Below are 24,465 nucleotides of genomic sequence, written 5' to 3' on the forward strand. Positions count from 1 at the left end.
GGGGCCTTTTCTGTTTCCATACAAATTTAAGGACTATTTGTTCCAGTTCTTTGAAAAATGTCCTCGGTATTTTGATCGGGATAGCATTGAAAGTGTAGATTGCTCTGGGTAGCATGGACATTTTAACTATGTTAATTCTTGCGATTCATGAGCATGGAATATCTTTCCATCTTTTTATGTCTTCCTCAATGTCTTTTAAGAGTGATTTATAGTTTCTAGAATAAAGGTCCTTTATGTCTCTGGTTAAGTTAATTCCAAGGTAACGTATGGTTTTTGGTGCTATTGTAAATGGGATGGATTCCCTAATTTCTCTTTCTTCGTTCTCGTTATTCGTGTACAGAAATGCAACTGATTTCTGAGCATTGATTTTGTATCCCGCCACGTTACTGAATTGCTCTATAACTTCTAATAGTTTGGGAGTGGCTTCTTTTGGGTTTTCCATATAGAGTATCATGTCACCTGCGAAGAGAGACATTTTGACTTCTTCTTTGCCGATTTGAATACCTTTGATCCCTTTTTGTTGTCTGATTGCTGTTGCAAGGACTTCTAGTACTATGTTGAATAATAGTGGCGAGAGTGGGCATCCTTGTCGTGTTCCTGATCTTAAGGGAAAGGCTTCCAGCTTTTCCCCATTGAGAATAATATAAAAATATAAGAACCATTCTTATTTACAGGTTATGCAGTAGCAGACTGTGGGCCAGATTTGGTCCGTGGGCCATAGTTTGCCAGCCCCTGTTCTATACTGTCGGGAGCACTGGTAATGCAGTCTATCCTTTTGAATCATACACTGTAATCTCCGGGATTGTCCTGAAACAAACAATCTATTTTGCAAATTTGGATGCTGGGGAACATTGGTCAGGATAGACTGGGTTATGATGCAGTAACTCTAAAACCTCAGTGACTCAGAGGCTGCTAGGAACAATGGCAGAGTAAGAGGACCCTGGGCTCACCTCGTGTGGTGTGGCCACCAAAAAACACCCACATTGGCATAAATAGCCCAGAGTGACCCGAAGACTCACAAAACAGTCTCTGCAGCCGGAGGTAGTCAAGAGGCCACAGCAAAGCAGATCCACGCACTCTGAAACGCTCTGGGCAAGATGCCATCAAGCAGCACCACAAGCCTGGCAGTGTGCAAGCAGCCCAGACAAGGGCCAACAGCACTCCAAAGTGAGTCCTGCTCCAGGAAGAGGGGAAGATAACCACACACCAGTCTGACTGTAACCTCAGCAGTGGACTGGGGGCAGGCAACTCGTCTGATTGTAGGCCCCGCCCACCCACAGAAGTTTCTCAGGGGACAACACAGGGAGGTGCCTGCAGGTCGGTGCTACTTCCTCTCTAGCGAACACCTGGTCTGACTCAGCTCAAGCCCAGGGCAGCCCCAGACTGGCCACAAGGGGCAGAGAACCATCACAGGCTGGACAGAAGGCAAACACAGCTCCACCACAACAGTAGGACACCCCTGCAGCAACACACACAGGAGACACCCCTGAAGCACAATCTTCTGGTGAAAAGAAGACATTGCACTGTGGGGCACTACAGGACTTAATAAAGCCACTACTTTCAAGTGCGGGAGACGTAGCTGACTTTCCTAACACGTATAAACAGACACAGCAATAGACAAAATGAGGAGACAGAGGAATATGCCCCAAAGGAAAGAACAGAACAAGATCATAACAAGAGACCTAAATACAATGAAGATAAGTAATATCTGATAGTGAATCTAAAGTAATGCTCATAAAGACATTTGTTAGAATTGAGAAAGGAGTGCAGGACCTCCATGAGACCCTCCACAAAGAGACAGGAGACTTTAAAAAAGAACACATTAGAGATAATGAACTCACTAAATGAAATTAAGCATAGACCACCTGGAAGAAGTAGCAAACAAGAGGAAGTAGAAGAACAGATCAGCAACCTGGAGGACAGAGTCATGGAAAGTAATCAAGCTGAGCAGATAAGGGGGGGGGGTACAGAAACTGAGAATAGACCTAGGGAACTCAGCGACACTGTCAAGCATAACAGTCACACGATAGGGATCCCAGAAGAAGAGGGAGAAAAGGGAGCAGAAGATTTATTTGAAGAAATAATAGGTGAAAACTTACTGAATCTGGGGAAGGAAACAGAAATCCAGATCCAGAAGGCACAGAGAGCCCCCAACAAAACCAACCCAAAGAGGTCTACACCAAGACACAAAGTAAACCAGATGGCCAAAAGTAGTGATGAAGAGAGAATTTTAAAAGCAACAGGAGAAAGGAAAGCAGTTACATACAAGAGAAACCCCATCAGGCTATCAGTGGGTTTTTCAGCAGAAACTTTGCAGGCTAGAAGAGAGGGGCGTGGTATAGTCAGTGCTAAAAGGAAAAAATCTGCAGCCAAGAATACTCCATACGGCAAGGCTTTCTTTCGGAATAGAAGGAGGGATAGAGTTTCCCAGAAAAACAAAAATTAAAGGAATTCATGACCAGGAGCAAAACCAGCCACGTTCCCCCCCACACACAATGCCATTAGCCTGTAGGTCCCAAATACATAGTCTAGCCGCCCTCCTGCCCGAGTCAGCATGCACTACCTGCCACCTGCTCAATGCCTAGTCAACACACTTTCACCTCAGATCGACAAGGACTCAAACTGACACTCTTCCCCTTAAATTCCAGCCCCCGTGCTCAAGTTTATGCACAAAGTGGGCATAATTATCACAGCAGAATGAAACCAAATAGTGACATTAATTCTGTAGAATACATAATGGATAAAAGGAGTGTGCTAGACCGAGAACACCAACAAACACATCAAAGAACAATACATACAGCATGATTCTGGTTACTTAAAGAAACAAGCCCAGGAAAAATAAAACAAGATGAAATCAGAAAGGGAGACAAACCATAAGAGATTCTTAATCATAGGAAACAAACTGAGGGTTGCTGGAGAGGAAGCAAACCGGGGTGGGGGGATGGGGTAACTGGGTGATGGACATTAAGGAGGGCACGTGATGTAATGAGCACTGGGTCTTATATAAGACTGATGAATCACTGACCTCTACCTCTGAAACTAATAATACACTATATGTTAATTAATTGAATTTAAATTTAAAAAAAGAAACCCCCGAAAATAAAATAAATAAAATAAATACAATAAAATCTCAGTGGCGCAAAACAACAAAGGTTTATTTATCACTCATGTAAGGTCCCCTGAAGGTCAGGGCTATTTTCTAGAGCAGCTGTCCCCCCTGCAATGACTCAGGTTTACTCGTTCATATAAACACACGTCCCCTCAATATTGGCAAGGGACAAGAATGTGGGAAATCACATCTCAGCTCTTAAAGGTTTTCCTCCGGAAGTGACATGTTTTACTTTTCATTGGCAAAACCAATCACATGGCATGGTGGTTTTTAAATATATCTACAAACTCATTGACATTGTCACTTCCAAAAGTTGGAGTCTAATTCCCTTCCCTTGCAAGTGACTAGACTAGGTGCTCGATGCTAACACAGGGAATGTTGCAGAGGTTGTGCTGTGTGACTTTTTGAGGCCAGGTGTCGTACTCTGTTCAGGCTGCTGGAACAAGATAGCACAGGCTGGGAAGCTTCTGAACAACAGAAATTTACTGCTCACAGATCTGGTGGCTGGAAATCTGAAATCAGGGTGCCAGCATGGTTGGGTGAGGGCCCTTTTCTAGGTCACAGTCTTTTTGTTATGCCTTCATATGGCAGAAGTGGCAAGGGTGCTCCCTGGGGTCTCTTTTATAAGGGCTAATTCTGTTCATGAGGGCTCCACGCTCGTGACCTAAGCACCTGCCAAGGCCCCACCTCCAAATACCACACATTGGTTGTTAGGTTTCAACATAGGAATTTAAGGAGACACAAACGTTCAGTCAATAGTACAAATGATTGAGCAATATTTCTGAATTTTAAAAAGCATTAATGCAACATAATCTATAGGTATAATGATACCACCAGGCTCAATCTAAACTTAACTCATTGAGAAACGCCAGACTCAATTGCCCAAGAATGGTCCTGTAACCATACATGTATATAGAGAGAAATATAAATTTCTTTACACACACACACACACACAGAGCCTTAGATATTGTGTATATGTCATAGTTAGAAATGTCTGTCACTTTTTTCTCTGATTATAGTTTAAAAACACATAACATTAAATTTACCATCTGAACCATTTTTAAGGGTACAGTTTAATAGCATCAAGTATATTCACATTGCTGTAAAACAGATCTCCAGAACTTTTTCATCTGAAAAAAAAAAGTTCATTTCAAACTTTATACCTATTAAACAACTCCCATTTTCCCCCTTTTCCCAGCCCCAGCTCCCCACCCCCATTAGTCACCACTTAACTCTCTGTTGCTGTGAATTTGACTAATTTAGATACATCATATAAGTAGAATCAAAGAACATTTGTCTTTTTGCGACTGGCTTATTTCACTTAGCACAATGTCCTCAAGGTTCATTCATGTTGTAGTGTACGATGGGATTTCCTTCTTTTAAAGGCTGAATGCTATTCCAACATATGTATAGATGACATTTTGCTTATCATTCATCCATCAGCGGGCATTTGGATTGCTCCCACCTGTTGGCTATTGTGAATAGTGCTATGTCCATGGCTCTGCAAACATCTTTTCTTGACTCTGCTTTCAAAAGTATGGGATCCAGTGGAATTGCTGGGTCAGTCCAGTGGCTCCATTTGTAATTTTTTGAGGAAACTTCATTCTGTTTTCTGTTGTGGTTGCACCATTTAACAATCATTAACAGTGCCCAAGGGTTCGGATGTCTCTACACCCTTGCAAACATTTGTTATTTTCTGTGTTTTTTGATAGTAGCCATCCAAATGGGTGTGAGGTGTGATTTCACTGTGGTTTGGATTAGCATTTTGTTTGGTCATTCATAAATAATAAAAAGTCCATTGGTCTTTTTGAGTTCCAAAGAACAATCTCATTTTAGCAAATGTGGTAGGCAGAACAACACCCACTACTCCCACAAAGATGGCCTAATCCCTGGAACGTGTGGATGTGTTTTGCTACCTTTCAAGGCAGAATTAAGGTTTCTAGTCAGCTTCTCCCAAGCCCCCAGGTGGCCTGTGACTCCTGCAGGGTTAGCAGAGGTAGAAGCGGGAGGAGATACAAGGGGCAAGGAGACCATCCTTATCGAAGGCAGATACGGGATGATGTCTGCATCTTCTGGGTGGGGCAGTCTCCCGGTGATAATACTTTCTCTTCAATTGCACTTTGTGGAGTCCTCAATCAAAGTTACCCCTTCTGGGCCCTTGGGCGATCCTTGTCTCTGACCAGGTGCTCCTCATTCCATCTTCATCCTCTGTAGCCAGTGGTACCTTCCTCTTTTTGCAGTTGGCCACTCTCCTTTGGCAAGAAGCCTTTAGAGACAGGTCTTTTCCAACAACCCCAGGGTCAGATCATTCTACAATTCCTTGTGGCTCTTAAGAACCCTCTGGCATCCTTTCCCCTCTTCCATCAGGGGTAAATGTGTGGTTTTCTCCCCATTGCTTATGTTTCTTTGCTTGTTCCAGCCATAGCCCTTGATCTTCTCAAAGAAAAAAAATATGCTTAAAATTCATGAATGTGGCTGATTTTACAGTCTTCAACTTCTTCTGAACAATGGCCTGGATTCTTTCAACATTTTCTTTTCTTTTTTTTAATTTTAATGTTTTTTTATTATATTATGTTAGTCACCATACAGTACATCCCCGGTTTCCGATGTAAAGTTCGATGATTCATTAGTTGCGTATAACACCCAGTGCACCATGCAATACGTGCCCTCCTTACTACCCATCACCAGTTCTTTCAACATTTTCTTATGATGAGTATTATGAACGACTTTTCTGTTCTTGCTTTTAGGGACTTTGCCCAAGTTCATTCTTACTTAGCCAATATATGTTTATATGGCATATCTATGGATAAGCCAGAAATAGTTTCGTGCAGTAATAATTTGGTTGCTGTTATGGTAAAATACAATGTTCATAAGAACTTAGGAATCTTGAGATAATTCACATTTTTTCCTTAAGTAACATATTTTCAGAGCTATTTGCAAAGTGTGTATTCTCTGAACATTTCCCCCAAACCTGTACCCTTTCTGACTTCAATATCATTGCACCATTTCTACAGACAAAAGAAATACTTTATAAGAACCGTCAACAAATTACAAGTGATTTTAGCCACCACTTCCTCTCTCCCTTCCACATCTTGCCCAAGTTTAAGTTTCTCTAAGGGTACAAAGGATTTACACATCATAAGAATGATTATTGCTGATGTCATTTATGATATCAACAAACATTCTAAATGCCAATTTAGACAACTTTCCAATCCAATACCAGGATATCGAGACCAAAATGACCTTATAAATATTTAATAATTTGCTCTTTGTAGATCATCTCTTAAGGAGAACACAGGAAGCTAGTAACAGTTGTTGACTCTTAGATAAGTACAGTGGACCTGGAAAAAGTGGGAGAAGGACTTACCTTTTACTAAGTATCATTTTTAACCTTTTGAATTTTATATTGTATATTCCCAATTCAAAAGTTGTTTTAATTTTAAAAATAACAATTTGCACTTGAAGGTATAAAACTACCATTCTAACAATCAATATTATAAGTAAAAGTCACCTTTTTACATAAGAAAATAGTTTTAAAGGTTTTAAGATTAATATGATTTCATTTATATGTGGAATCTAAAAAACGAAACAAATAAGCACACCAACAAACAAAACAAATAGACTCTTAAATACAGAGAACGAACTGAGGGTTGCCACAGGGGAAGTTGGTAGGGGGATGAGAGAAAGCGATGAAGGGGATTCAGCGGTACAAACTTCCAGTTATAAAATAGATAAGACACAGAGATGAAAAGTACAGCATAGGGAATATAGTCAATAATATTTTAATATTGTTGTATGGTGACAGATGGTAACTATACTTATTGCGGTGAGCATAAAATTGTCAAATCAACATATCGTACACCTAAAAATAATGTAACATCGTATGTTCACTGTACTTCAATAAAAAAAAAATTAACACCCCCTCTCAAAAAAAAAAAGGGAAAAAAAAGAAAAGCTTTAAGGATAAATTGAATTGTGTATTTTAGATCTAGGGCTTATAATTGAGTTAACTTTGGTAGATGTTTTGAGCTTTTATTCCGCTCTTGGCTCTCAGATTATTTTATATTTTAACAAAAACAAAGAGACAGCTTGGGTTTTGTGGGGAGGGAATTTGTAAAAAGGGCATGTCTTACTGACCAGTGAGTCCATTACATCATTTGTAGAGTGCCGGCCATCTACAGGCAATGTGTCGAGTGCCAGGACACGAAGGTAATCAGCCCTGGCAGACTCTCCTGCCCTGGAGAGACTTGCATATTGCAGAAGGGAAGGTCATGCTTGGAAATCTCAGAGTTGAGGATGCAGGAAGAGAGAAGACACACTGAACACCCAGAGAAGAGGCAAGAAGGACTTAGAGCCAAAATGGAGTCTAGACATGATGCAGAAGCCACTAGGATCTGAAAACAAGGTGGCGGGGGGAGCTAAGGAAGGGAGAGTGTAATCAAAGCAATGGGTGAAAAAGAGGCTCTTTTCCACAAGGCAGGTGTCCACACTGAAAGCAAAGTGGAAAACTGAAGCTCAGATTTCCTAAGGAATTGGTCCAGCTCTCAAGTGTGATAAAATGATCACCTCAGGCAAGTCATGTAGATGGAAAATCTGAAAGGGAAGGTCCTGTCGTCCTAAGCTCCTGTAAGGCCTTTCTAAGCCTCAGCTTTTCTCATTTGTAATAATACAAATGTAATAATTTGTAATAATACATACATTATATACCTGTTGTGAGGATTTGTTTTTGTGTATATAAAATGGCTTGCATAGTGTCAGGAGCATAATAGTTGCTCATGTGTTGAGCAACTATTTTGCTTCTGTTGTTGTTATCACCTGTAAATAAACCAAATGTCAAAATGGTGGATCCCATGGATTGGCTCTTTCAATCCTCATTTCACCCCCATTTTAGGATAACTTCTTGTTCCTGTGAAACTAGGAACTACATTTCCCAGACTCCTCTGCTCTTAGGGTCTGGATGCCAGATAGGTTCCACCAGTGAGAGGTAATCACTTGAGATTTGGAAGATGGAAGGAAGTGGAGGCCCTCTTCCAGTTGTTCTTTCTTTTGCAATTTACTACATTGAGAGGGGCCTGAGGTATGGGTGGGGGAGAGGGGGCAATGGTGGGAGCAGCTGCTGGACCACCAGTTCCCAGCGGCATGGGATCTTGACACCAACAAGTGGTGGCTCCTGATTTCCACTCCTCCAGCCCTGCTGGTGTCTGTGTAAGCATCTAAGTTCCATATGATATCCCATGTGTCTAAAGTACCCAGAGAGATGATTCCTGTTTCTAGAACTGAATCCTGACTTCCTTAGAAATGGATGTTTCATCTAGAGAAATCTCATATGTAAATTCCTATGAAAGACTTTATTTTGTACTACTGCCTGAAAATGGCTTAGATTTAAATCATGAGTTAATTCCCATGTTTCAACCAGTTCAATGTTCTTCTTGAAGCCATTCTCCTTGAGGACTGTTAACATAATACAATTAAAGTGTTCTGGGATCTTGAAAAGTTAACTCCAGGTATCACATTGAAAGAGGCAGAGTATATTTTTGTGATTATAACTCATCCATTGTCTTTCTTTATACTTTTTTTGGTTGAGAGGAAAATGGCCTCTGAAATGTTTGCCTCCTAATATCCATTCTTCCTTCCTTTCTTAGTTTCAAGAACTCCAATTTTTAGCTGGGGACACTACTACCCAGCTAAAATTTATTCCCACTCTCCCTTAAAGCCAGGTATAGTCATATGACTAAGTTTTGGCCAGTTAAATATAAGAAAAAGTGTTTTGTGTAATTTCTGAAAAGTGTCTTTAGAAGGAGGGTATAAACCCTCCTTTGCCCTTTCCTCCTTCTTGTTGGCTGGAGTATGAATGTGATGACAGGAGCACTAACAGCCATCTTGGATCGTGAGGTAGTATAGTAATCATGGCAGAATAGAAGAGAATGAACCTGTGGCCTACAGAGCTGCTGTATAGGACTGGATTGTTTACCTCCAGACTTATTTTACATCAGAAAAAAAAAGCAATCTCAAACTTTAAGAAATCACTGTTATTTTTTTCTGTTTTGTTATTACATGTAGCCAAGCCTATGCCTAATTAATATAAGAGGAACAGCCAAACTTCTTCTCTTCATATCAACCAGGGACTGTTTCTCAGTTTTTTAAAATAAGTGCATTCTCAAAAACTGCCTCATTACTGAGACACAGTAGGACATGCTGCTAAAAATGTTGATCTGGGTTTAGAATTAGAGACATAAAACAGATTTCACAGAGACCAATTCAGTGTACATAGCAGCGAAGTTTGCAAGCCAGATGAACAATTCTGACTTGTTCGTACAGCTTTCAACATCAAACCAAGGCACCAGTTTTAGGTTGAGTAAAAGGCAAGTCCTCAAGCCTAGCGGATGATCCAGTAGGGGTAGAGTTACTGATTCAAAATGGCTGCGTTTCTAGTTAAACTGGCTCTCTGTTGTTCGTCACGGGACCACACCACAGCCAACAGGCCACCCCACGGTACATTCTGCTCTGCAGCTCTCTATTCCAGAGCCCATAGATCAGAGGGTTAAAACACTGGGCAAATGCAAAGACTCCAAAAAGCACCAGATTTAAAGCAAAGAAAAACACCCCACACATCTTTCCCAAACCTATGAATATCAGGGTTGGTATTACATGTAAACCCATCTGCACTAAATGAATAAGGACTGTTTTCCTTGCTTTGATATTTGATCTATTAAAATGGCCAGCCCGTTTCCCCTCTTGGTAGATCAGAGAGTAACTTACAAGAATGATGGACAGAAGAAGGAAAAGGAAAACCATGCCAATAGCTCTGGCAGCAGAGCCATTCAAAATCACAGGGCAAAGGGGTTCAGATTTAAAAACAGTACCCTGAGTGGGGTTAGTACCCTCTATGAGAAACAAGCAAACATTCTTGAATATAATGATTGTCCAAGACCCAGCCAGAATCCTATACTTAACTGAATCTACAAAGGACAGAGATTTCAAAGGCCAGCAAATGGCCAGGTAAGTGTTGACAGCCATCAAGGCCAGGGTGAAGAGGATCCCTTCTCCCACACTTAGCTGGACCCCAAATACCACCCAGCACATCAGCACAGGACTGTTGGCCAGCAGAGCCCGCATCCCTTGGAAAACCACCCCCAGGCCGCAGTAGGAGGAGATGCACAGCAGGTGGTGGCACAGGAGGATGTACCGGACCTCTTTCTTCAGCTTCGAATTCTGTGACACTATCGTGATGATGACGACAGTGACAAACGTGGCAAAGAAGAAGGTAACGGTGTACACAGAGGCCTTCACTGTTGCTTCCAGCCTCAGCCAATCTGAGATGTTGCAGTGCTCAGAAGAGAAGTTCATGCTCTTTCAGGGCAACTTGGCTCCTGCAGGATTAAAGAACAAGACAGAGTGGGTCTTAAAGACCTGGTGCTTCTGGTGTGGTTTTCCAGCTCTGTGATCTTGCATAAATCTCAAGGAATATGTTACACAGTTTTCTGTATAGAGGACAAAAACTTTAGATAGCATTGACATGGATCAAAAAACTGGAGAAATCATCTGGGGTCTTCGCTTTATTTCAAGAGAGGGGCACATATTCAAACCCTCCAAAAGGAAAGTTTGAAAGATGTACTCTCAGGAGTCAGCAAATCGCTCAAAATCAGGTCAAGGTTTTATTCTTCGTGCATCCTTTTCCGTCTTTGATTGTGAGAACTTTTTCAATTTGGAGCCACAAAGCACAACATTGTAAAGCTCAGCTGATGAACCACCAAGCACTTGTCAACACTTAGCGCATGCAAAGGTCTGGGAAAGAAGTTGGGACAAGAACTGTAAGGAATATGGGGGAAGCCACTGGTGCCGAGTCCTGAATTCATCTGGGTCCATAAGACATGACAGGGATATTAACAAAATGACAGCAGTCATGGGTGACATTTACCCAGTACTTTCTAGGGATCAAAACTGTTTTTAGAACATATTCCTCACCAACCCTGGGGTATGTTTTATTTTCCACCAAGTGGTTTTATTATGCACTTTTCACAAATGGAGAAACAGACTTAAAGAGGCTAAATAACCCACTCAGGGCCATATGGTTATTGTGTAGAGAGGCCAGGATGTGAATTGCAGAGTACAACTTCAGAGCCCACTCTCTCAACTACTACAAGGACGTTCATGTCAAATTCAAGGTCAAATAAATGCATGCTCTGAGTTCTGCTTTGGTCAATGTCATTGATCCCCCAATGTCAACTGGACCCCATTTATAGAAATACCTTTTCTGTTGTTAAGCTGGAAGACTGCATGCCCAAGAAGGTGTTGGGATCTTAGGATTACTGAGGGACTGTGACCCCTGAAATGGTAGTAGCCTCATAAGATCTTCTCAAGCATGTACAGCAGTGAATGGCACACCATGCCGCAGCCTGGGGATCCCCCAAATTTCAGGATCACTGTCTCTGAAAGTCTACTGTAGAAATGCCAACCTTTGCTTCCCCACTATGGCTTTACTCACTTCCTCACCGCCTTTCGCACCGCCTCCTAGATCAGAGTTGACTGGAACTAGGGGTAGACATCTGACTCATTGAGAATTATTCTGGACCCTGTGCTGAATCCAGTGTCTGCCTCTTAAAAATCTGACTGAAGAATTCTCACAGACAATGGAGTCCAAGTGTGATGTCATGTGATTGGCCTGTCAGTCATGTTGGCGCATAGACGAGTAGAAGAAAGTGACCGAGAGAGGTAAGAGAGAAGCAGAGGGAACCACAAAGTCTCTGCAAAGTTCCAAAAGCCCTTGCAAGATGGAGAGAGAACAGCCCGGACTCCTGAATTTCTGATTCCCTGAGATGCTCTGCATGTTCTGTCCTCAGGTTCTAAAATTATAACACAACCCTCTATTACTTGAGCTAGCTTAAATGGGTTTCCTTCTGTTCCTGTCGGCCCCTAGCGTTGAAAGTATATGAAGTGGACCCTGAAGAGGCACAGAATATTCTAGGGATTTCCTAAAGAGTGTGTCGTCGTGGAGACCGCTACCGCAACTTGCTGAGAATCCGAGATACCACAGCTCCTTATGAAATCCCTTGCCCAAGGCATCTGTTCTCCTCTGAATATTGTGTTGTCACCTTTTGTGCAGAATTTCTCCTATTCAGAAGGATTCTTGTGTCATTGTCATGCAGTCAAACTCCAGGCCCTTATTTCTGTACTCTCCAGACCCCAGAGAGGAATAGAAATGGGAATGGTCCTTGTCATTGTCAAACTCATCATCACGTTTTCTTTTAGCTGCAGATTTTTTGGTCAAAATCTTATACCAGAACTCTTCAATAATCAACAGAAAAATGCATTATCTGCCCACATGAAATGTCTCCTCATCCCTCGTTCCCAGAGCACACTCCTGTAACTGTCCTCGAGGCACCCAATATAGGCAGTGAGGGCCCCAGGGAAGATGGCAAACAGACCCTGGTAAATTAGAACTCTGCCCAGCCTGGGGAGTCACAAGATCCGGGCTTTAAGCCTAGCCCTGGCGCCAGTGAGGAGTGTGACTGTGGGTACTAAAGTCACTTTGCTTCTCTGGTCCTTGGTTCCTGACGTCACAGCCATGCAGGATTGCAAACTCCACGTCTTTTCTATCTACAAAGTCATCCTCACTCACATCCTCAAGAGCTAAATTTTAACTTGGGCCAGGAGTATCTGGACTTTTTCCTTATTTTTGAGACAAGATTGGCCCTGCCCTCGATCTGGAATGTCCTCATCTTATTCCCCATGGCTGAGCCTTAAATAGAACTGCCAGCTCTCTAGGACAGGGCCTGCCTTGTCCTGCTAGGCCCCCTCTCAGGACCTAAAACCCAGCCTCTGAGTCCCAGAATTAGGGGGTCACTGCTGCCAGGCTCCACAATGGTGACGGCCTCCCTGTCTGCCTGGGCCTCCCAACAATGCCACTCCCAAGCTCCCTGGTGCTGGGTTTGACCTAGCTGATGGGCGATGCCCCCCCATTATTCAGTCTTGCTCCCCATCTCCCATTCTTCCCAGAATCCCAGTCATGCTTGTAGCTTCCCTGCTGGATTCCTCATTTCTGCTCAGCAGGGCTTCCCTACACCTGCATGCCTCCCACCCCGCACCAGCCCCTACACTCCTGTCTGGTTCTTTGACAGCACATCCCCAGCAGCAATGAGCGGCCTTGGCCTCGCTGTGTTCTAAGACTTGAAACTCTACACAGAGTGAGTGACTCTCATTGTGCTTCCTTTGAAAAAAAAATTTACAAGCTTCTTTTCTGCCCCCAAATTACTGTACTTACAGCTGTAAAAAACCCCTCTCCCTCCAGATCTAATATGGTTTCAGGAAACTGTTTATTGTTGAGACCAGGCAAAAACTAGTTTCTGTAGCTTTCTAATATGTTTAACCCACTGATCGATGCAATACATTGTCGAGACGTTCTTCCCCACCAATCCTCACTACACGTTGAAACACACCATGCATATCGGAAACGGTGAGGTTACCTGGCGGTAAAACACAGGTGCTGACACTCAGAAGCCTCTTGCCCAGTGGAAGAAGCAGAATACGATATAACTAGGTAATAATAACCAGAAACATCGTGTATAGTTTTACTTATCTGACAAACGAGTAAGAAAGTTGGGTGTCTCTGGCAGGGTTGGGGGAGCGTTCAGAATAGAAAGGGTCGCAGAGTCAGTGGGAGAAAGCTTCTTGGAAGAGCTGAGACTCAAATCCAGCTTTCAAGGTTGAAAACGAGAGCAAAGCGGGTCAAGGGTGAGGTGGGTAGAGACGAGGAGAGGTGGAAATTGGAGGCAACAGAAAATGGCAAGAGCCCAGGTGGGGCAAAACCTGGGAGGTTCAGGGGGCAATGAGCAGATCCAGTTCGGTGGACTGAGGGCTTATTCAGAGGACCAAGAACAGACAAAGTCCAGGACCAGATTTCAAGGGCCTTGATTCCATTCCAAGGGTTAAAATTCACTTCGCAGGCAATAAGGAGTCTTGCATGACTAAAACGAGGAGCAGCACATGCCACGGTTTAAGAGGCCACCTGAGACGCCCACCCGACCTGCACAGTGGTGTCTGATAGGAGCTCTGCAGAGCAGGCAGCCTGGCAGGGGACAAAGGCACACAGCGAAGACACTACTATCATAGCAAGTGGCTTAGAATTCTTCTTGCAGACCTAAAGTCTCCGGGAGGGTTGCAAATCTGCAAAATCAATGAGGGCAAGTTTTATCGCCTTTAATTTATTTATGAGAACTCAGAAAGATGAGTAATTTACTCAGGATCACGCAGCCAGACAGAATCTCCCAGTCTTCAAATTCATATTCCTTCTCAGAGGTATATTTGCTTATCAAGAACTCATGGCAACAAAAGCCATATAAGAAGTCCCCTTCTATACATATTACTCCCACTTACGGTTCATTCCTAGAGCCTTTTTCTTTGGAAATTCTAAAATGGAAATACCTGTTTGCCTCCAGCCCAAAATGTTCCTTTGGCTTCAGCTCTGAAATAAAACCCTGGAGCTAAGAATCACATTTGTTCCACAACAGCCCTGATGAAATCAGAACCAGCCACCGCCACTCCCTACAAAAACCCTGCTGGAAGCAGCTGCGTGGGGAGGGCGGGATGGGCGCCTAACAAAATCGGTGAAGCAAGGGGTCTCATCCTTCCTAAGAGCCCAGCTTAGGGCAAACCCCTGAGGGCAACATGCTACCCTTGGTAGGAAACTGAATATACAAACACATTTGGACAACCCATAAATAAAAATTAAACTCTGATCCACAACCTGCAGCAACCTGCCAGGAAACCAAGCCCTCATCCATAGTAACCGACGTCTCCTGTGACCGCCCACGCAGCCAGATGACCACCTCTGCAACAACTGGCCCCAACAGCCAGGACTTGATTAATGATTGGCAGCTTTTCTAATTTTTGTCCCTCCTTCCAACTTAGGACCAACCAGAGAGAGCCAAATGTGTCCCCCCAGCCAGTCACATAGACACCCCACTTCGAGTTAGCCCACCTTCAGCTTCCCCAGGCCCCCGGCTCCCATCAGGGCACGCCTGAAGCCTCCCCGTTTCCACCCGAAGCTCTTCCCTCCTCTGCCCACCTCCGGGGCTCTGCTGAGGCACGCGGGACGGCGGCTGACTCCCTTGCTCCAGAAAACTCTGAACAGGTGGCCTTGGTTTTGCTCATCTGGAGATGATGGTCTTTGCTCACCATCACCTCGGTATGAAAAGATGGGGGGCCCCGCAAGACACGTGTGCTTGGAGCCATTTCTCCAGGGAGCTAATGAATGGCTGGCAGCACATTCTTCCTCCCCGGCTTGCGCCCCGATCCGATCCTAGTCAGCAGCAGGGGCGCGGGAGACAGATTCCTCTCATGGAGGAGCGCTGCCTACCTTGTCCTCACCATGAGCCCTGGGTCACCGAGCTGGGGGATCTCCCCCTTCTCTCACGTCTGCGGGCAACCCTTCCTGAACAGACACCCCACTTCCGAAGAAAACCAACGGAGCATTGTATATGTGCTAATGTGAGGGAAGGGTCTGGAAGGGAGATAGGAAGAGGGTAATGACACGGACAAAACTTGACAGTAGATAATTCGTGCTGATGGCTCAGTCTGAGACGGTTCTGGAGGGAGCCGACCTCTTCAATCAGTGCACCAAGGTTCGCATCTGTCCGAAAGAACACGGAGAGCTAGAGGTAGGCTGGAACTCATTCAGAGTTAATTAGCTGGTGACAGTGATACTGCAGCTTGGACCAGGCCATCCATTTGCAGGGTGCAGTCTCTAAACCCCAGGGCCAGGGGCCCCACATCAGGAAAGGGCAATACCTAAAGGTTGTGACGGGCTCCCCACACTTCCTCTCGGTGTTGCTGGTTAATGGTGAAGTCTGGCTTCCAACCCAATTCTTCTGATTTCTGAAATGACATTTGGTTATTGTTTGTTGAGTCTTTTCCTAACAGGACCATACTGGTGCAGGTGAATTGAACTCTTTAAAAAAAAAAAAAAAGGCTTAGCAGGTGTTATGGTCTGAATTGTGTCCTCTCCAAAATTCATATGGCAAAGCCCTAACCCCCAGAACTTCAGAATGTGACAGTATTTGGAAACAGAGTCTTTAAGAAGGTAATGAAGTTAGAATGAGGCCATTAGGGTGGGCTGTAATTTCATCTACCTGGTGACCTTGCGTCCTTGTAAGAAAAGGAGATTCAGACACACACAGACCCTAGAGATGCGTGTGCACAGAGAAAAGACCGTGTCAAGAGGCAACAAGGGGGTGATCGTCTACCAGCCAAGGAGAGACCTCAGAGAAAACCAACCCTGCCGGCCCCTCGATCTTGGACTTCCAGCCTGCAGAACTGTGAGGAAATACATTTCTGTGCTTTAAGCCACCCCGTCCGTGGGATTTTGTTTCGGCAGCCCGAGCAGACTGACCCAGCAGGGAAAGCAGCTCCCAGCTCCCGCCTTAGCTCCAGGTAGCTGAGAAGAGCTTCCCGTGGGTCCATCCAGACTCTCCCCAGAACCTCCACCTGGGAATTTCTGAAGGAGGAAAGATCTCTGAGAGGGAGGAGGGCCTTTCCTTCTCGGGTGCTCACGGTCTGTCGGGCAGTGTCGGCCAGGCTCAGGGCCAGTATCTGACTTACCGCCGGTGGAAAGGACCATCGGCTGAAAACAAACCTCAGAAATGATTTCAAATGCTCTGTGGCTGCCGGCAGAAGGCCAAAGAGAAGAAGTGGATACTTCCAGAATAGCTCTTAAAACCCTCCCCGAATGATCAGACCTTCTCCTCTCCCACAATAAACATGCCCTCCTCTCTTTAAACATGTCCTCCCCTCTGCTCTAACTGGGGCCTTACTTCTTTGGTATTTTAAAAATCACTGCAGTCTGGGAAGCTCTGGTGATGTCCTCCGTTATTCTCCTCAAAGCAGGCAGGAAGGAAGGGAGGAAACCGGTGTCTGCTGAGCGCCAGTCACAGGACAACAAGAACAAGAGCTTAGTAAATACTAGCTGTGATTGTTGATCATCTGGGAACGGCTCGCAGAGGTGACGTGGGAACTGGATGAAATCACAAAGCCTCTGTAGGTGTATCCTGTGATTTCTGGAGACAGAAAAATCGCACGTTTTTCTGAGTGCTTTTTCAGGCAGCTAACTTTTTTCGGTTTGAACTTGCCTTTTTATTTAGAAAGGAAGTTCTCCAGCTTCCTTCCCCAACTTGGTTCTGGTGATCTAAGATGTTCTTCTAAGTATTCATAGGACTCATTAATCCAGAGACCTGCCACCTGCTTTAATAGAACCCTGGCCTTTCCTGAAATACTTAATGTGTAAAAGCACGTCTTAAAAAACTATGCGCTCGCGCACGTTTACTTGAGATTTTGAAACACCGGGCTACCCGTGAACAAGCGTAGAGTGCAACAAATCCCCAAACCTGGAATATAAATAAATATTCAAAGAGGAAGTGTTGAAAAGAAGGTAGTTTATAAGAACAGTGACAAAGCTCTTTCCGTTTTACAATCTAAATAATAGTAGGTGTGTGAGATCTAACATTACAGTAACATCGATAACAAAAAGAACACAATGTAATGACACATTTCACTGTCCTAGATATAGCTGCAGATAGAAATAGACAAAGGAGCCATTCCAGGATTTCAGAAGAAGATTGTACAATAATACTAACTGTAATAGTATCATGTAACAAACATTTTCCATGAATCTTCATATAAACTTAACTAATGGATTTATATGAAATTACAATGCACTGGCTAAAATAAGAGTCATTCGATTCTGCTTGGATGGAGCTCTCTGCATTGGCATGGACTAACTAAGAACAAAAGTAGCCGTCTCGATGCATAGACATGTTTTCACTCTGTTGGTGAATTTCAGCTACAGGGATCATCCAGTTTTCGAAAGTTCATATTTCACCACTTCACGTTTGCAAAAGACCTGTATTGGTTCCTGTTTTCACTAGCTGAAAAAATAAAGAGGATTTTTGTTTTTACAAAAAAAGGCAAAAAAGCCACAATAACGTTTCACAGTTGTTCCGCAGGAAGCCATTATAGAGGCAGCACACACCCTGAGCAGCGAGAGCGCCCCCCCCCTTCCCCAGGACCGTGCTCAGCATCTCAGCTGCAGGCTGCCAGAGTTTTGACTATGTCTATGAGCTTCACTTCGATTTATTTTGTGCATCCATTAGCAGGATATGTCCTGTGGTATCAGAAAAGTCTATGGGAGGTGATTTTTTGGGTCTGGGAATATTCACAAATTTCTCCATATAAATTAATGGTAATTGCTTCTTTGCTTTATGCCATTTTGTCTTACAAAATGTTTCATGGGCGGAGGGGTGCCTAGGTGGTTCAGTTGGTTAAGCAGCCGACTTGATTTTGGCCCATGATCTCAGGGCCACGAGATCCAGCCCCTCATTGGGATCCATGCTCACTGCAGGGTCTGCATGAGATTCTCTCTCTTCCTTTCCCTCTGCTCCTCCCCCTGCTCACTCTCTCTCTTATAAATAAATAAAATCTTAAAAAAAAAAAAAGTGGGACTCCTGGGTAGCTCAATCAGTTAAGTGTCTGCCTTTGGCTCAGGTCATGATCCCAGGGTCCTGAGATTGAGATGTGCATTGGGCTCCTTGCTCAGTGGGGACACTGCTTCTCCCTCTGCCTGCCACTCCCCACTGCTTGTGCACACTCTGTGTCTCTCTGACAAATAAACAAACAACAAAAAAAAGCTTCCATGGGAACACTGTACTTTCAGATAGCAGGATAAGCCTGCATATGTGTGCCCACCAGCATGGATCTAAGAGTTGGTGACACCTCAGTAACCAAAACACACCAAGTCTCTGAAGTCATGGAGCTGACGTGGTCCTGAGCCCCTGACACTAGCCTAGCAGTCAGTAAACAGATGGTATTTTTCTCCTGTCCTCCCTATCTCACCAGACACCGAAGGTCAATATGATATCTGCAAACCACGAAAAGCAAATAGCAATCTGTATGTTGCTAAGCATGTGATTCATTGCCAATACTATTTCCCAGAATCTGAGAGGATTCTGTCTTTGGTCTCTTGGTTTTGCATTTACTTTTGAAATATGCTGAAGCTATTTCATTTTTTAAAAATATTTATTTATTTGTTTATTTATTTATTTATTTATTTATCAGAGAGAGAGAGAATGAGAGAGAGCCATCCAGGCCTCCCTGAAACTATTTGAATGTTGCATTATTGAAATTATTGAGCTTTTCAAAAATTAATTTCCCTATGTATCACTTTAACATTATTAAAGCTTATAAATCAGCAATGGCTGCCAAGATAGTGAATTGTGTATTTTGCTGCTAGGAAATCCTCTATACCATAGTCAATGGCTTTCTTTCTGCACAGTTAAAATAGTTGGCCCATCCCAAGCAACAACACACACCCTTTCTGCCTCTGCAGATCACACCTGGCTTTAGCCATCAACCAAATGTTTTATCAGTACATTCTTGGCAATCCTGAAATCAGCAGATTCCATGAAGCTCCTTAGCTTTCTCTCTCTGACTCAGCATTGGGGATTATTGTAAACGTTCTGTCAGGTTTAATTCTATTTCCCCCAATTAAGGTACAATGTAATTATAGCTATTCTTACAAACCTTTTTTGCAGGCTGTGATTTGTTTCACTGATGAAAAAGAATCCCCTTAGTTTTGAAATCCACATATAATATGCATTGCTTGTCAAGTATTCGTATCTGTAGTAGGTATCTTTGAGTAATATATATTATGCTTGATTATATACATCATGCAAAGTCGATTCTCTTTACCTGAAAACTGTATGATTTATAATTGAAAGTAAAACCCATAGAATGCCTTAACTTTTGCCTTCTCTGTAAATTTTTACTTAGCACACAGTTGATTATTAACTTGAACTTTTACTTAACTATTATATAATTGATTCATCTCAGTTTTCAGAATCCTGTATATTTACAAAGTTTCTTTGGCAGGGATATAAGTCCTCTGACCACAGCAGAGTCTATTACCATATGGATAGACTTGTATTTTTCCATAGCAAAGTCCACTTACACCAAGTTATTAAAGTTCTCGGTTATTTTCATTAGCATTTATATTTGTCTTTTAGAAAGGGCATAGAATTTTGAATCATATTTATAGAGCAAATGGGTATTTTAATATTTCTCCTTGTGATAGTCTTAAAGTATGACCATTATATTTATCTGTTTATTTAATAGATTTATTCCCAAATAAGAAGCATATTATCGTTATTAATGTTATTTGGCAAACATTATTTGTAACTATATTTTGTATTTTTCAATAGAAATTACATTGTAAGTATCGGTGACAAAAAAGTATTAATGTTGAAAACCTCAGCTGTGTTATCATTCAGCCACTTTTGAATGGTAAAAAAAAAAAAAAGAAAGTATGATCAGAATTTTAAAATTCATGCCCATATCCCATTTTCTCCATTCATACATTTGCTCATTCATTCATTGTGTCAGGCACTGTGCTAAATGCTGAGCCTGCAGAGATTAATTAGATATGGTCTCTGTCCTTAAGAAACTTACTTCATTGGAGGGAGGAAGATGGTAGAGGAGTAGGGGACCCTAGGTTTGTCTGGTCCCTGGAGCTATCAATCATTCTGAACATGTGTGAACTCAATGGAGGTCTAAGAAAAGAATTGCTACAATTCTACAAATAGAAAAGCAACCACTTTTTGCAAGTCTTTTTTAATTTTCATTTTTATAATTACATTCTAGCCTTTCATTGTATTTCATTCCATATATATATATATATATATAATTTAATTCCATGTATATTTTTTTTCCTTCTTTACGATTTTAGGAGCTAGTTTTTTCTAACAACTAGACCAAAATGCACCCAGGATCTAGTGCATTGCTCTACTCTGTTCACCCGTCTGATTATATTCAATCTCTCTCTCTCTCTCTCTCTCTCTCTCTTTTTTTTTCTGTTTCTAGGCTCTTCTGATTTGTTTAGTGTTTATTTCTCTGGGGTCATTGTTGCTGTTTTAGTATTTTGTTCTCTTGTTCATTTATTCTTCTCTGGACAGAATGACAAGATGGAAAAACTCACCCCCAAGAAAGAGAACAAGAGGCAGTACTGACTGCCAGGAACCTAATCAATGTGGATATAAGATGTTGGAACTAGAGTTCAGAATAATGATTATAAAGATGCTAGCTGGGCTTAAAAAAAGCATAGAAGACACTAGAGAATCCCTTTCTGGAGAAATTTAAAAAACAAAATCTAATCAAGTCAAAATAAAAAAAGACTATTAATAAAATGCAATAAAAATGTAGGCTCTAACTCCTTGAATAAATGAGGCAGAAGAGAGAATTAGTGATATAGAAGACAAAATGATGGAGAATAAAGAAGCTGAGAAAAAAATAAACAACTACTGGATCACGAGGGGAGAATTCAAGAGATAAGTAATACTATAAAGCAAAGCAATATTAGAATAATTGGGGTCCCAGAAGAAGAGGAAAGGGGGCGGGGCAGAAAGTATATTGGAGCAAATTATAGCAGAGAACTTACATAATCTGGGGAAGGAGACAGGCACTCAATCCCAGGAGGCACAGAGAACCCACCCTCAAAAGCAATAAAAATAAATCAACACCTCGACATATAATAGTAAAGCTTGCAAATCTCAGAGACAAAGAGAAAATCCTAAAAGCAGATCAGAACAAGAGGTCCTTAACCTACAAGGGTAGAAACATAAGACTGGCAGAAGACCTATCCATGGAGACCTGGCAGACCAGAAAGGACTGGCATTATATATTCAGGGTGCTAAATGAGAAAAATATGCAGCCAAGGATAGTTTTTCCAGCAAGGCAGTCATTCAGAATGGAAGAAGAGATAAAGAGCTTTCAGGACCAACAGAACCTAAAAGAATTTGTGATCACTAAGCCAGCCCTGCAAGAAATATTAAAGGGTTAGACAAAGGTGAATTTTTTTCTCCTTTTCCCAAGAAGAGGATCTGGGGAAGTTCTTTTTCTTGCATGAAAAACCATGGTGGGAGATTGGGGGACAATGGTTGATGTACATATCCCAGTGGTATGTACCCCACAAATGTATATCCATGCCACTCTGATCTTGTGAGACTTGCTCCAATACTCAGAGAAACTTCCAATAAAATTATAAATTTCCTACCTTCTTTTTCACCACCTTTTGGCCACTTAAACTATCCACACCCATGGGGTCATGTTCCCACAGAGTCCACCAAAGAATCAGGCTTACGTTGTGGTTATTGCCATGGTTATTGCCAATGTTACCTAATCTGAGCATCTACCTTGTTTCAGACTTTCAGCCTGCCCTGATCTTAAATGTGTGGTTGCCACTTGGTCTATGTCTTGACTTCCTAAATGTCTTGTCTCAAAACACTGAATATTGTTTCTGGATGATCCAGGACTGGAGCCACATAAGGACATTTGCTCTTTCAGAGTTGTCAGAATGGTATCATGCAACTCCCTATCTGGACCCCAAGGAAATGTGACCTGGTCAGAAGGCAAGTGTTCTTACTGGAGGAAGTTCAGTGTCCAGACGGAGGACCGTTAGTGAAAAAGGGATAAACCAAAAGTGAGTGGGGACCAGTCAGAGGACTTCAGTTTGTGTGACCAGAGCAGTAAGAATCCATATAACCAAAAGGGATGTGCTATTTCTAGGTCATTCTCCCAGAAATAATGCATCGTATTTTAACACTTGGAGATGGTTTGCTGGTGAGATTAAGATGCCTCTTTGTACAACATCAGGAGGTGATGAATTTGATCCTGGAAATGCAATCTATGGAAACCATTCAGTGTACTTACAGGTTCAACAGAAAGGTACTGAAATAGCTGAAAATAGAAGGTTGCTTGTTCCCTTGGAAGCAATGAAAAGCAAAGAGTAAGAAGTTAATAATGCATCACCACTGAAGAAGCAAAGAGGCCTCAATTAATGTAATATCCTGTTCTACTTAATAAGCATATCTCACAAGCTGAGAGATACTCAGAGATTGCCACAGTATTATTATTTTATTCTGCTACATGCTAGAGTATTGTGAAGTGTCTATAGGTAGTTAAATGGAAAAGTAAGGCAGAATCCCTGCATTTGTGGCTCAAAATCTTTTAGGGAAGATAGATGTGTAAGCAAATAGTTTTAATTCTATAATTTAAGTGCTTTGATTCAAAGTGTCATGGAAATCAGAGGAGGGAGTCTAATCTTCCTAGAAGAGTCAGGGAAAACTTTTCATGGGACAGTGACTCTAAAAAGTAAGAAACATTCATCCAGCTATCCAGCCTCCTGGTCATCCATTTATTAGGTATGTGTTGAGTACCTCTGACTATTCTAGATGCTGTGGATGTCCCACTGAACATGACAACCAAGTCCTTCCTTGAGTGAAGTTGACATTCTGGTGGGGGGGGGCAGATGACACTACCAGGAGAAACACAGAATGGCTCCTTAAGACCATCTAATATCCAACTTTGGGCCTCATTTTTTCTCCCACAAGTATTTTCCTACTGAGACCAGAGTGCCTTGACCACTTAAACTGGAGCATTTCCATCCTTCTGGTTAAGTATAGTTCTCATCATGAAACCAAAATGCCAATTGATTGTTTACCATCACAGTGGGATAATTCCAGAAGGGCATGATCAGACAAACTCAGGTTTCTGAAAATGCAGAGCTGAGAATCAATTTCAAGCAGAAATAAAAGTGAGAAACAGGGTGCCCAGCCTGACATGAGAACTCCTTACCTTATATTACCAGTGGAGGTCTTTCTTGCCAGTGGAAAAATGGGTTCTTTTTTCCAGGAAAAAAGTATGTGGAAGAGCAGCAGAAGTTTCTCCAAGAATCCTGGAAAGAATTCCCAATACCCAGCATCTAACAGAAGTGAATCAAGCAAAGTGTCTCACTTCACGTTCTCCCAGGCCCCTAAGTCTTCAGACCTAGGGCCCCTTCTGTGCTGGCTGCAGCCAGTGTCACCCTGTGATTCCCAGTGTAGAGAGCTGCACGACCTCAGAGAAAGCGGGGATTTTTTGTGGTAGCCACTTCCTGAAAGAACACTCAGCCCCGTCTGTCCAAGAAGGAAGAGGAGGAACCCAGGGCCAGTGCCTCCCCTTTTGCACCCCTTCTGGGGTTGGGACCCACTTCGTGGTGTTTAAAGGTGACAAGAGAAAACGTTTCTAGAAAAAGCTAAAAAGTTTCCCCACCTCGGCATGAGGGAAACATTCAAGCCACCGGAACCAGCAGTTTTAAGCCAGAAGAGCCTTTAAAAATCTCATGTTGCATCTATAGAAATGACCACAATTTCATAACAGAGACAAGAGAAAGGCATTTAGAAGCTTCTGCAAGGCACAGTTGGTGCCATTCTAAAAACTCATATTTCCTGTTTGCCAACATGTCTGCTTTAAGTCTCTCGAGCTGCTAATTACACTGC

At 42.6% G+C, this 24,465-nt stretch overlaps 1 protein-coding gene across 4 annotated transcripts; it reads right to left on the reverse strand.

The window, feature by feature from the left end:
- Positions 1 to 3,135: 3,135 nt before the first annotated feature.
- Positions 3,136 to 24,143, reverse strand: LOC103662693. Of its 4 annotated transcripts, XM_040639340.1 has the most exons (4): positions 23,783 to 24,127; positions 16,918 to 17,160; positions 15,896 to 15,982; positions 3,136 to 10,479 (listed from the first exon to the last, which is right to left on the reverse strand). In XM_040639340.1, the coding sequence occupies exon 4, from the start codon at positions 10,454 to 10,456 to the stop codon at positions 9,542 to 9,544; it is 915 nt and encodes a 304-aa protein (XP_040495274.1). In that variant the 5' UTR covers positions 10,457 to 10,479; positions 15,896 to 15,982; positions 16,918 to 17,160; positions 23,783 to 24,127; the 3' UTR covers positions 3,136 to 9,541. The 4 variants fall into 4 exon arrangements, 3 of the variants coding, with proteins under 3 accessions (XP_040495274.1, XP_008688594.1, XP_040495282.1); XM_008690372.2 differs by lacking the exon at positions 16,918 to 17,160 and having other exon boundaries at positions 23,783 to 24,125; XM_040639348.1 differs by lacking the exons at positions 15,896 to 15,982; positions 16,918 to 17,160 and having other exon boundaries at positions 23,783 to 24,124.
- Positions 24,144 to 24,465: the final 322 nt, after the last annotated feature.

This window comes from Ursus maritimus, unplaced genomic scaffold (assembly GCF_017311325.1).
Source record: "Ursus maritimus isolate PB19 unplaced genomic scaffold, ASM1731132v1 scaffold_1, whole genome shotgun sequence".
In the NCBI taxonomy this organism is placed as follows: Eukaryota; Metazoa; Chordata; class Mammalia; order Carnivora; family Ursidae; genus Ursus; species Ursus maritimus.